Here is a 14,338-nt window from a genome sequence, read left to right as displayed (position 1 = left end):
ACCTCACACCATATATAAAAGTGAATTCAAATGGATCAGAGACCTAAATATAAGAGCTAAAAATATAAAACTCTTTAAAGAAAAAATAAGGGTCTATTTTTCTGATCTTGGATTACACAATGGTTTCTTAGATATGACACATAAAGCACAAATAACAGGGGGAAAAAATGGATAAACTGGAATTTATAAGATAGAAATAACAAAACTTCTGCTTCAAAGGATAATATCAAGAAAATATAAAGACAGTCCACAGAATAGGGTAAAGTATCTACAAATCACCCATCTGATAAGGGTCTATAATCCAGAATACATAAGGAACTCTTATAATAAACAGTAAAAAGACAATCCACTAAAAAAAAGAAAACACGGGCAAGCAACCTGAATAGACATTTCTTCAAAGAAGACATACATGCAGCCTACCAGCACATGCAAAGATGCTCAAGAACTTCCTTAGTCATTAGGGAAATGCAATCAAAAACACAAAGAGATACCACATCACTTCACACTCACTGCTGCTGCTGCTGCTGCTAAGTCACTTCAGTCGTGTCCGACTCTGCGCGACCCCATAGATGGCAGCCCACCAGGCGCCCCCGTCCCTGGGATTCTCCAGGCAAGCACACTGGAGAGGGTTGCCATTTCACACTCACTAGGATGGCTATAATCAGAAAGACAGATAATGACAAGTGTTGACAAGAACATGGAGAAACTAGAAACCCTCAGTCACTGCCGGTGGTGAGAATGAAAAATACTATCGCCACTGTATATAATCCAGCAATTCTACTACTGGGCACTTAACCCAAGAAAAATGAAAGCACATATCTACAAAAGATTCTGTATATGCATGTTCATTATTTATAATAGCCAAAAAGATGGAAACAAACCAAATGTCCACCAGCTAATAAACAGATAAAGAAAATGTGGTATATTCGTACACGGGGATATTTAGGCATAAAAGAAATGAAAGACTGATACATGTTACAACATGAATAAACACTGAAAACATGTTTTCATGAAACAAAAGCCAAACACAAAGGGCCACATATTACATGATCCCATTCTTATGAAATGTCCAGAAATCATATATCCACAGGGACAGAAAGTCTGTCTGAGGCTCCCAGGATCTGAAGGAGAAGGGAAGAGTGGAGAGCAATGGTGGGTACAGGGTTTAAGAGAGCTGTGATGATTACACAATCTTGTAATATTCTAAAAACCACTGGACTGTACATTTTAAAAGGGCAAATATGACAGCATTATGAATTTTATCTAAGTCAAAATAAGTAAAAAAAAATAAATAATCCTCTCTGGGGCAAAGGGTTAGCTAAAAACACATCTTTTATAAAAAACAAAAGATTGGAACAACATACTAAATGTTCACCTGGGAGCTGGTGAAATAAATTAAGGTGCATTCAACCAAGGGAATGTCACGTCCACACACAGTAGGTACACGGAGTCATACTAAAGGTAATGAGGTATTTAAAAGTTCTGTAGAAATGTATTTCATATGCAAGATATTTGTTATATTAATACATTTTTTTAACTCAAAAAAGGATGCCTACAGGACTTCCCTAGTGGTACAGTGGATAGAAATCTGCTTGCCAATGTAGGGGGACACAGGCTCGATCCCTGGTTCAGGAAGATTCCACGTGCCCTGGAGCAACAAACCTCGTTCACCACAACTACTGAAGCCCACACTCTAGGGACCGCAAGCCACAAGTACTGAGCGCAAGTACTGCAACTACGGAAGCCCGTGTGGCCAGAGCCTGGGCTCCGCGACGAAAGAATCCACGGTAATCAGAAGCCCGAGCACTCAATGAAGAGCAGTCCCTGCTCGCCGCAAAGCCTGTGCGCAGCAACGAAGACCCTGGGCAACCAAACATAAATACATTTTTAAAAATTTTAAGTCTTAAAAACAAAAGTATGCCCACAATAGTCTGATGCCCTTCTCCCAAAGTAGAAAACAATCTTAGAAACCAGTTCTAACTTCTGGCCTCCAGACTGCAAGAGAATACATTTCTGTTTAAAAATTTTTTTTCCTTAAATAGGAAAAAAAAAAAAAATTAAGCATACCCATAGTGGAATCCATAATGATAGAAAAAACAAAATATATGTATACATACATTAAAAAGTCTAAAAATGTGCTAACAGTAGTTATGTGCTGGTAGTAGTATTCAGTTCAGTTTAGTCACTCAGTCGTGTCCGACTCTCTGCGACCCCATGAATTGCAGCATGCCAGGCCTCCCTCTCCATCACCATCTCCCAGAGTTCACTCAGACTCACCTCCATCGAGTCAGTGATGCCATCCAGCCATCTCATCCTCTGTCGTCCCCTTCTCCTCTTGCCCCCAATCCCTCCCAGCATCAGAGTCTTTTCCAATGAGTCAACTCTTCGAATGAGGTGGCCAAAGTACTGGAGTTTCAGCTTTAGCATCATTCCTTCCAAAGAAATCCCAGGGCTGATCTCCTTCAGAATGGACTGCTTGGATCTCCTTGCAGTCCAAGGGACTCTCAAGAGTCTCTCCAACACCACACTTCAAAAGCATCAATTCTTCGGCGCTCAGCCTTCTTCACAGTCCAATTCTCACATCCATACATGACCACAGGAAAAACCATAGCCTTGACTAGACGGACCTTTGTTGGCAAAGTAACGTCTCTGCTTTTGAATATGCTATCTAGGTTGGTCATAACTTTCCTTCCAAGGGGTAAGCGTCTTTTAATTTCATGGCTGCAGTCACCATCTGCAGTGATTTTGGAGCCCAGAAAAATAAAGTCTGACACCGTTTCCACTGTTTCCCCATCTATTTCCCATGACGTGATGGGACCGGATGCCATGATCTTCGTTTTCTGAATGTTGAACTTTAAGCCAACTTTTTCACTCTCCACTTTCACTTTCATCAAGAGGCTTTTGAGTTCCTCTTCACTTTCTGCCATTAGGGTGGTGTCATCTGCATATCTGAGGTTATTGATATTTCTCCTGGCAATCGTGATTCCAGCTTGTGCTTCTTCCAGTCCAGCGTTTCTCATGATGCACTCTGCACATAAGTTAAATAAGCAGGGTGACAATATATAGATTTGACGTACTCCTTTTCCTATTTGGAACCAGCCTGTTGTTCCATGTCCAGTTCTAACTGTTGCTTCCTGACCTGCATACAGATTTCTCAAGAGGCAGATCAGATGGTCTGGTATTCCCATCTCTTTCAGAATTTTCCACAGTTTATTGTGATCCACACACTCAAAGGCTTTGGCATAGTCAATAAAGCAGAAATAGATGTTTTTCTGGAACTCTCTTGCTTTTTCCATGATCCAGCAGATATTGGTAATTTGATCTCTGGTTCCTCTGCCTTTTCTAAAACCAGCTTGAACATCAGGAAGTTCACAGGTAGTAGTATTAGAGGGGCTATTTTTTCTTCATTTGGTTTAGCTGTATTTTTCTATTTTTTTGACAATTAGCACTTATTAAGTAACAAATAAATATATATTGGTTTTAAAAACAAATATCCTAACAAACAGTGGTATTAACACCTCAAACAAAGCAGAAAATAAAAGGTGAATAAAAGAATAAAGACATCAAATTTAAAACCTCATCACAGGCCTATTTTAGTAAATCCAAATTACTAGACGATAACTCCACAACCACAATCCTAATGCATCCTTACTCTTGCTTTGGCAGAAATGTACAATATAATAAATTTAATTTATAATACAAACGTGACAGTGCTAAAAGTTATGTTATTTTGACAAAATCCAAACAGTGACTCCAAGGGACTGGTAACGAAAAAATAAAAGGCCAGGTCCCAATTCTCAGTCCAGAAAATGGTTCCAATGAAAGTTTATTTTAGCAAAGGTATGAAGATAAAATATTTATTCTACACAGTCTGAAGGCATTGTTCAGATATAAAAATATTGTTAAAAACAAAACCTTACTATCACCATCAACAAAAAAAATCACCACTAAGCACAGGGCTTACTCCCACAAAATACAGCCACGCCAAGAGAAAATAAAGTGTACTCAAAACATATGAAAAGAAGGACTCTAAATTTTGAAATCAACTCTGCAGTTACTCTTTTATATGTTTTTAGTTAAATGAAAATAAAACTCTACTTCATGCCAGTTTCCAAGAAAAAGAAACATGTAAAGGAAACACTGCAAAGTAATTCAAAGATAAGAGAGTTCAAGCGATATTGCTAAAATCAAAGCAAACTGAAAAATAAGGCCCTTTTAAGTTAATTTTACTTAGATTTTTAACTGCAGACGTTCTCAGTACTGCCAAGAAGATTTTAAAGTAAAAATTAAAAAGTTAAAATTAGGTGGAGTTATTCATGAGAAGGTTATTATGATAAAAGCATAATAAACTATTGCTACTCATATGAGAACAGCTAAAATAAAAAAGTGATAATACCAAATGCTGGCAAGGATGCAGAGAAACCAGATCACACATACACTGCTGGCAGGAATGTAATCTGATACAGTGACTCTAGAAAACAGTTTACCCATTTCTTTCAAAATATGTGTTTACCAAATGACCCAGCACTTTTGGGCATTTATCCCTCTAAAATGAAAACATATATTTACATAAAAATGTGTACTTCATGAAACATTTTATTTGTAAAAGCCAAAAATGATATATAAACTCTTCTAGAATGTCCTTCCATCGTTAAACTGTGGTACCTCCAAATTTTGGAACACTGTGCATGCATGCCAAGTCCCTTCAGTCGTGTCCAACTCTTTGCGACCCCATGGTCTGTAGCCCTCCAGGCTTCTCTGTCCATGGGATTCTCCAGACAAGAATACTGGAGTGGATTGCCATGCCCTCCTCCTAAGGATCTCCCGGACCCAGGGATCGAACCCATGTCTCCTGCTGCTCCTGCAGGTGGATTCTCTACCGCTGAGCCACCAAGGAAGCCCTTTGGAACACTGTTGCTGCTGCTGTTGCTAAGTTGCTTCAGTCGTGTCTCAGCATTAAAAAGGAAGGAACGACTGGACCTTCCTGGTGGTCTAATCACTCCCAGTGCAGGAGGCCTGCGTTTGATTCCTGGTTAGGGAACTAGATCCCACATGCCACAACTAAAGATCAGGCATGTGCAACTAAGACCTGGAAGGAACTATTAACCCCACTCCAGTACTGTTGCCTGGAAAATCCCATGGATGGAGGAGCCTGGTGGGCTGCAGTCCATGGGGTGGCTAAGAGTCGGACACGACTAAGCGACTTCACTTTCACTTTTCACTTTCCTGCACTGGAGAAGGAAATGGCAACCCACTCCAGTGTTCTTGCCTGGAGAATCCCAGGGATGGGGGAGCCTGGTGGGCTGCTATCTATGGGGTCGCACAGAGTCGGACACGACTGAAGCGACTTAGCAGCAGCAGCAGCAGCAGCAAGGAATTATGGTAACTGGAAAAAAGTCAAAGTACTATATGATTCCATTTATATAACATTTTCAAAATGAAAAAAAATGTAAATATGGAGAACAGATTAGTAGCCAAAGGTCAGAAATGAGGGGGCGTGTGCATGAAAATAAGGGGATAGCACGAGGGATCTTTGAGGTGACGGTATAAGTTCTGTATCTTGATTGTGGTGGTGGTCACACAAATCTACACATGTAATATTTTCACAGAACTAAACACACACACTACACAAATGAGTATATATAGGACTGGCAAAATCTGAATAATGCTATGGATTATAACAATGTCAATTTCCTGGTTTTGAGATTAAACAATAGTTATGTAAGATGTTATCTCTGAGTGAAACTAGGTGAAGGGAACATGGGATCTTTCTGTATTATTTTCTGCCACTTTCTGGGAATCTATATTTCAAAATAAAAAGTTTAAAACAAATTAGATGGGGCTAACACATGAGAAAAATATAACAAATACAAAAGGCTTAACATAGTATATGTTAGTATATGGAACATGGTAAAAAGGCTCCACGAGCATTTTTACAGAATAGAGCATTTTTAATAAAGCAACTAATTTGAAAACATAGGTTTCTGCATACTATTCAAACTATTTCAGCAGAAAGCATGACTTGAACTACAATTCCAGAGTTCAGCTGTCAGATACTATATGAAATCTCTTATGCACATGGCAAGATTTTTTTTCACATTCTGACACTGTTCACATGATTAAGGAGCCAGTACACAACAAAAACATCTCCACATTCAGTTTTTTCCCAAAATCTTTTAACTCTAACTTCAACATGACCCAAAGCCCTTAAGTATACAGAAGTCTCTAATATCAGCAAGTAACTCACAGGATGGAGTAAATTAACAGCTGCTGTTTGGGTTCAAATTAATGAAAAGTCTAGCTTGAGGGCATCCTCAACATCAATAAATACTCTTAGAAAAAAATAATTTTGTGTCATGTCAAAAATGGTAAAAAAAATGAATTGAAAGTCTTTTTGGTGTTCTGTAGCAACTGAGTCCCTAACAAATATTCTGAGGGTTACAAAGAACATTCTACTGGCCGTCCTCTGAATTCCTGAAGCAGGCTGAGCTGTTCAGCCAGCTCTGCAGGAAAGAGTCAAAACAGGAGTCTCAGTCAGCTGCTGGGAGCTGGACCCTAATTCTCCAATGAGCATCCTCTCTGGCCTCTAGCCCCTTCAAGACTACTCCATACCCATGTGTGTTTAAATGATTAACAATCTCCAGTGCAGTGGGTGTGACCCTGAAACAGTTTTCTCCACTAAATTTTATTCTAAAGGAAAAAGAGAAAGCTGAGTAAAATCACACAACACCTTGCTTTTCTACTTTCCTTAGAAAAAAGTACCTTAAATTTTTCTCAGCTTCATCAGGTATAAGAATACCTAACCACAACTATTTGATCAGTTCAGTATCAGCAAGGGAGCCCATATACTTTCTTCCCATGGCCCTTGCAGATTCCGAACACTAGGATTTACTGATGGGGTTTCACGGAAGAAGTTGTGACATAAGGCCATCTATCACACCAGGACCGGATTGCTGGAACACACACGCCCTCCTCCTCCCTGCCTTAGACTTTCCTGGTATCCCTTTTTCACTTTCTCACGCTTCATTTCCAAAAGAAGCTAAACCTTCTGTGTGAACCCAGGGTAGATTCCTGAAAGCTCCAGTCACTGTTCCCTTTTGCCTTTCAACACCTAAAACAGGCTAAAATGCCAATGATTCTGACAGGGTGACACTGTTCATTGTCACAGATTTCAGACAGATGAGTTGTGGTATGGAAGCAGCTTGGTTATACACGGTATACCAGATGTGAGATTCTCAAACACGAATTACATTGTTAGTGTAGAATCTACAGTGCAGAAAACCTAATGTCTTCTTGAAAGCACACTTCAGCACCCAAATACAGAAAAATTCCATAACCTGAAGGTCCTAGTGCACTGAAGAATTCCTGTGGGCTACATACGCAAATACATAGAAATTATGTGCTAGGTCACTTCAGCTGTGTCCGACACTTTGCGACCCTATGGACCGCAGCCCATCAGGCTCCTCTGTCCACAGGATTCTCCAGCCAAGAATACTGGAGTGGGTTGCCATTTCCTTCTCCATCGGATCTTCCCCACCCAGGGCTCAAGCATCTCTTATGTCTCCTGCATTGGCAGGCAAGTTCTTTACCACTAGCGCCACCAAATTATACTTAGAACAAGCCCTTGGACTAAGGCCTCTAAATTCTTTCATATTAATCTGCCCAATCACTCTGGAGCCAGCACTAACATCAATCCCACTGATCATATTGTGTAGAAACAGAAAGAGGCCATAAGGTCAGTGCTGAAGAACAGTGTCAGCATCTTGGACTTAACTGTGCTACGCTGTACAACATACGCAAGGAAGGACACTGCCCCACTGCAGTGCAAACGACTGTATCTCAGCCCCGAAATTTCCTCGACCTGCTAGACAGTTCCATCTAAACATCACCGTACCTTTTGCTCCAAACCAATGGTCCTAATCCTTACGTTCAACAATAACATTAACATTTCCCCAGTCACTCAAATTCAAAGCTGTTATTAATACCATGGATTTAAAGCCATGAAGAGAGTTAGAATCTTTTCCATTCTTACTTTGTAGTACCTCTCACATTCATTCTTTCCCATTTCCAACCCCATCATTCCAGTTCAAGAAATTATTCCTTAAACCCAAGTTTCCCAGCAGGGACTTCTTGATGTCCCACTGTCAAATTCATACTCCAAAACATTGTTTTGAACAAGTCATCCAAGCCTTGGAAAAATATTTACAGATCTGGCCATGTGGCCAACATAAGCCTATCCTCATGAGCTTGAGCACCAAGCACCTTCCAAAGGAAGCTTCTGGACACCTGGGCTCAGGACCAAAGCCTCTGAATCTCCAAAAGTTTCCTATGTTTGCTACTTTCTCCATGATGATCAACAATTAAATCTTTGAAAAGAAAAGGGCTTAAAGCTCACTTTCATGAACAACCAGGAGCAGGTGGACTTCTTCCTACACCATGGCCAGCATTGGAAGGGAATGAACCCCCAAAAGTAGAGTAAGTGAAAGCAACTCGATAAAGAAAAAATGGAAAGCAAACAAACTCCCTGGATCAGGGATACCTGGAGAAGGCTGAGATGGTACGCTCAGATGAGAGTAGTCCTTTTGAAAGAGGATTTCAGGATGCCATGCAAACATCTTACTCTACATTTAAGAAATTTCCATCTTACCTCAACTAAAAAAAGAAAGGAAGAAAGAAGTTTCATCTTAACTAGCAACCTAGTGGATAAAACATATATATATAAGGAAAATTAAACATAAGCAACTATGCCAAGAGCACAAAACAAGCACTGCAAGATTTTAGAGAAAGTACAAAAAAATCAAGAACATGAGCAATGAACTCAGGATTTTGAACTGCATCTTGGAGTGTTCAGGGAGTGTCAACCTGCTGTGGCAAAACAGAACACAGATAGATCACAGATGTGGGACAGAGTGGGTATCCAGCTGCCCCAGGTTCCAGGCCACTGTTCACGCGCTTTTTCTTCCTCTCCCTACCTAGATGGTCGTGCCAGTTCAGAGGCCAAGGACCACAACAACTTTTTAACCTATTAGCTAACTGTCAGTCACATCCCAAGAACTCTCAATAGTTTTACTATACCTAATGTCAGAATAGCGCAACATTGAGGTGCATTCTGAATTCAGATTTTTTAAAATACCTGTATTAAAAACAGCAAGACTTTCCTAAAAGTTAAGAAATAAGGGCCCATAAATCACAACAAGAATTTTTAAGCACTCAGACACTCTTACAAAAACACTTAGGTCCCACTTAATAAAATTTTAAAAATTTAACTGCTGACATCCTCTAAAGGAGAAGGCAAAAGAATGATGAATCAATAAGCAGTTTTAAGACAGGTTTACAATCCATTTTTAAACAGCAATTCCTCTGGAAATGGAAATTCCTCTCCTTAATCCCTTTGAGGACAATGTAGTATTTGAATCTAGGACTAAGAGTATCTTGCTTCTACCTAAGTTCAAATGTATCCTCAACAGTATCCTCAACATTAAAATAGCAAGTAAAAAGGAATTTCTAAGCTATCAAAGAAAGGCAGCCAGCATTTTGGATTTATAATATACCTTTGCTACATACATAAGCAGACGCCTCAGTAAAACGAAACTAGGGAACTTGGAGGTTTTAACTGACAGTGATTACTTAACTGGAGCTTATTCCTGTGAAATGAAACTATCAGAATCCCTCAATATCAATTTGCCTGTCATCAAACTACAGGTTTATACTTCATCTTGGAAATGCTATCAGGATGGAACCATGAGCCTTTTATTGAAAGAAGATGACCATGGAGAGCGCCCTTGAAGCTTAGCAGTAGAGGACTCAATCCAAAATGATCCCCCCTGGAAAGTGAGGACAGGTTTGACATATACCCCATTGCCAGTCTTAAAATGCTTAACTGCATTTTCCATAAAGGGTGGGAGTTGTAATAGTAGCATAGAGCAGACACCAGCCCACTAGAAGCAGATGGAACCCACCAACTCATTTTACCCAGACCTTCAAAAAGGTACACAGAACTCTCTCTGCTTGCCAAAGCAGGGCAGATCTGAATGGGTGAATCTAAGAAAAGGTTCCACAAGGGACTATTAATGGTGATTTCACCTGCCTACTTGTAACCCATGATGTAAAACAGGATCTGAAAAGTGAAAAGCAATTTTACAGCTCATTCTCCATACTCAAGCTACACACGCACACACACACACGTAACCCAAAACCTTCATTTTACAAAATTTTTGTACGACTTTGTAGTCTATCCCAGCACAGGGGAAATCAACCTGGAAACAGTCACTGCTTATGTACATAATTCACTAGGGGTCAGGTAAAATTCCATTTTGTAACAGCTGAACTTTAAACAGAAAGTCATTAGTGGTGCAACATTCACTCATTAGCATAAAGTTACCCCCCAGAATGAAAAGCATTGGCTGTCTCTGCCAGGATGACAACTTTACAGTGAGAAACTGGGGCCAAGGACGATGAACTCCTAGAAAGTTCCATGCGCCTGAAAAGAAGAGCTCACCATCTCCACCAGCCTAAGCTTAACTGTCACCTCATTCCTCACTCCCGACACAGCAAGGCATCACTAACATAGGCAATTCTAAGAAATAAAAAATAGAGAGATGGGCCAAAGGGTCAATAGCCAGCAAAGCCTTTCAGGGCTGCCACGATTCCTGTTTGGGATTGGGGGAGGGGGAGGAGCTTTCTGGATGTTTCTATTCTTGGCAAGGAAAGCACCTCCAGGTCCGGTACCGTGAAAAGGCACTAACACAGGAATGTTCTCAGGGAATGAATGATTTGCCTGTGCTAGGCGACTTCATTTTGGGGTGTGATGATGTGGGGGCAGGGTGGAGAGGGCTAGAGACATGGGGAGAGGAGAGAGAAGGTGTGTTTGACTAGGGGGGGATGGGAAGAAAGAGTGGATGGATGGATGGGGGGTGGGGGTGGGGGTGGGGGTGGTCCAGGGAAGATGTGAACGGTTAGGAAGGAGGATGTGAATGACTAAGGGAGGTGAGGGGAGGTTGTGGAGGGTTGAGAGGATGTCCAGAAAAGGCGTGGAGCTGAGAGGGAGGGGGCAAAGGTGTGGACTGCTAACGAAGGTTGAGAGAAGGTGTGGACGGAGAAGGGACGCCATCAGACCCCTGAGGACCAGTAACTAAGGCAGGCCGAGGTTGGGGGGGGCCTCACCCAGGCTCCCCCCCCAGCCCCCCCTCTGTGGGCGTGTGCCCGGCTGCGCGTGTGCAAGGGCCAGGCCACCAGGCCGCAAGGCCACCACTCACCCCACGACTCCCTGGTTGTAGTTCCTCCGCTTCCACGGGGTCCCGCTGTACACGCCCCCGCCGCCGTCTGCCCGGCCGCCCCCCGGGGCCCGCCCTCCGCTGGGCTGCAGCAGGCTGTAGTTGAGTCCGTAGGTGCTAGCCTTGTTGTCCCGCTTCCTCTTGTTGCTGCTGCCCGAGGCTGGGTCCGCGGGTTCCGCGGCGGGGACGGCGGTCGAGGAGTGCGGGGACGGGGACGCCGAGGGGGATGGGGACGCAGAGGGGCCCGCGGCGGCTCGACGGGCCCAGGCCGCGGGCTGGTGGTGGTGGTTGTTGTTGTTGTTGGTCGTCTCCAGGGGCAGGAAGTCCCGCTGCTCCGCCGGCTGCGCGTGGCCGCCCAGCAGGCGCTCCCCGGAGCGGTACATGCCGGCCGGGGCCGGGGCCGGGGCCGCGCCGCTGGGGCTGCCGGTGCTGCTGCCGCTCCCGCCGGTGGCCGTGCTGCTGCCGCCGCCGCCGCCGCCGCCGCTCGCGCCGCCGCTGCTGTGACAGTGGTGGTTGAAGTAGAGGTTCCTCAGTCCCTGGGTGGTCTCCCAGATCTGCATCCACAGACTGTTGGACGGTCCGAGCTGCTCTGGCTGGAACCAGGCGATCCTCGGATCCATCAAACGGCGGCGGCCGCTGCCCCCGCCCCTCCCGGCTGCCCGCAGGGCCGCCGCCGCCGCCGCCGCGCCTCAGGCGCACGCCCGGCCTCGGCTGCTGCTGCTGCTGCTGCTGCTGCCGCTGCCGCTGCCGCTGCTACTGCTGCTCGGGGCCCGCCGCGGGCGGCGCGGTCGCGCAAGGAGCCCGGCCGGCGCAGGCGGCGTCGCTCCCGCCCTCGGGGGCTCTGCGGGCCCTCCCCCCCTCCCTCCGCCCCTCTGCCGAGCCCCTGTCACCGGGGTCCCCGTGCAAATGGCGGCGGCAGCAGCAGCTCCTGAGAAGGGCTAGCGGCGGCGGCGGCGGCGGCGGCGGCGGCGGCGGCGGCGGCGGCGGCGGCGGCGGCGGCGGCGGCGGCGGGGGGGTGGGGGGGGGGACGCGCCTGCTCCGTAGCGCCCTTGCTCCTCCGGGCCCGGGGCGGGGCCTCCGTCGGCTCCGCCCCGCTCGCTCCACCCCCGCCCCGCCCCTCCCTCCCGTGCTTGCCCCGCCCCCGCCGGGCCGAGCCGCCAGTCCAGCCCCAGAGGCCGCGCTGTGCGTCACAGAGGCTGCGGTGTGGCGCGTCTGGGAGCCGCAACCGCCCGGTCTAACCGTCCCGACCCCGGCTAGGGAGGGGGGCAGGGGTCGCACGTACCTGGGCGTCAGGGCAGCCCTGACGCGCGTGCCGCCTCCAGTCTCAGTTTCCTGGCCCCCGAGGCTGGGTGAGGCCGGACGTAGGCCGGTCGCCGCCAGCTCCGGAGGGAATAGATTGTGGGCGGTGCCGCCCCGCCCACTCTCCCCTCCCCCAGGCTGCAGCGCCAGGATCCTCGGGCTTCTCTAACCCCTCCCAGGATAGATCTCCGCTCTAAGCACCGTTCCAGAGGGCGGAAAGTGCGTCCCTCTTTCCAGCAGAGCACGTGTCCGGGACCCTGCCCGGATGCAAGCTGCGCTGGTTCCTCTGTTGCTTGGCCACCCGGTTGCCCCCAGCGCCCTCCCTGCCGCGCCCTGGCCAGAACTGGGAGCCGCAGGACTTGGTGGAGCGTTTCCCCACGCGACCCCGAAACAAGAAACCTGCTCCCACCTACAGGGCTGGACACGCTTCTTCGTAGAGTGCGTAAGCCATGGGCTCAAAACCACCGTCACACACCCCAAACCACTCTACAAAGACTTGCACACATAAACACACGCAGACCCACAGGCAGGGAGACAGACACACAAGCCACTCAGCGTGTGAAGAAACCACGTGCCCGAAGATGCATCAGCAACCATGAAAAACCCTTCTTAGTTCAAAATTAAAGAAAACCCAAAACCTTTTAAGCCTAATTTGGGGACCATATTGTTGGCACCAGTAGAGATTTTCCACAAATCCCTGCGGTGAAAGACAAGCAAAAGGGTGTTTTAAGTATTTCAAATCATCAAAAGAAAAAAGGAAAAGAAATGAGCATGTTTCATGTGTGCCCTCTAAGGTTGGTCCAAAGTCCAGAGTGAGTCCCTAACGCCCGATTTGGGGAGCTCAATATCCTGGAAAGGTTTTTTTGGCAAAGATGAAAATATAAAGCATCACTTTACCTTTTTTCTTGCTCAGAGAATAACATGGGCATAAATATGGAAAACACACACACAAAAGCTAAAGAATTTTGGTTCATTCTGTTTGTTTGTTATTGCTTTACTATAAATCAGTATTAAAAGTTGTCTCAATGAAGTTTGCTGTGTTCTGAGAATTACATAGCCAGGAAAATGAGTAGTGATATTTTTATGCTATTCACATTGACAAATTAAAAAATAAAGCATGTATAGAAAAAAACTTTATTTTCATAACTTCAAGTTGGCTTTAAAAATACAAGTGAGAGAAATGCAAAGCCAAAATATGTAATAGCAAGTTCCCACTGTCTAGAAATAACTACTGTGAAGACTAATAAACGCTTTTCAAAAAATCTCTCCATGCATATGTATGTTTCAAGACAGTCTTTATTAGCTTTTTTTATTTTAATTTTTTATTGTATTTTTGGCTGTGCTGGGTCTTTGTTGCCACATTTGGGCTTTTTCTAGTTGTGGTAAGTGGGGGCTACTCCTATTCTAGTTGGAGTGCTCGGGCTTCTCACTGCGGTGGCATCTCTTGTTGCAAGGAGATCCAACCAGTCCATCCTAAAGGAAATCAATCCTGAATATTCATTGGGAGGACTGATGCTGAAGCTGAAGCTCCAAAACTTTGGCCACCTGATGCAAAGAACTGACTCATTTGAAAAGACCCTGATGCTGGGAAAGAGTGAAGGCAGGAGAAGGGGACGAGAAAGGATGAAATGGTTGGATGGCATCACCGACTCGATGGACATGAGTTTGAGCAAGTCACATGCTAGTAAAGTAATGCTCAAAATTCTCCACGCCAGGCTTCAGCAATATGTGAACCGTGAACTTCCTGATGTTCAAGCTGGTTTTAG

The 14,338-nt window shown here is 45.1% G+C and overlaps 1 protein-coding gene across 9 annotated transcripts in view; it reads right to left on the bottom strand.

The window, feature by feature from the left end:
- Positions 1-11,985, bottom strand: part of TENT4B (terminal nucleotidyltransferase 4B) — a 73,008-nt gene extending 61,023 nt beyond the window's left edge. For all 9 annotated transcript variants that reach the window (XM_061387124.1, XM_061387126.1, XM_061387128.1 and 6 more), the window contains exon 1: positions 11,256-11,985. In XM_061387124.1, the coding sequence (XP_061243108.1) occupies positions 11,256-11,893 (638 nt within the window). In that variant the 5' untranslated portion in view covers positions 11,894-11,985. The remainder of the gene's footprint in view (positions 1-11,255) is intronic.
- Positions 11,986-14,338: the final 2,353 nt, after the last annotated feature.

The sequence above is a fragment of the Bos javanicus genome, chromosome 18 (genome assembly GCF_032452875.1).
Source record: "Bos javanicus breed banteng chromosome 18, ARS-OSU_banteng_1.0, whole genome shotgun sequence".
NCBI classification, from domain to species: Eukaryota; Metazoa; Chordata; class Mammalia; order Artiodactyla; family Bovidae; genus Bos; species Bos javanicus.
This window is presented reverse-complemented; position numbering and strand designations above follow the sequence as displayed.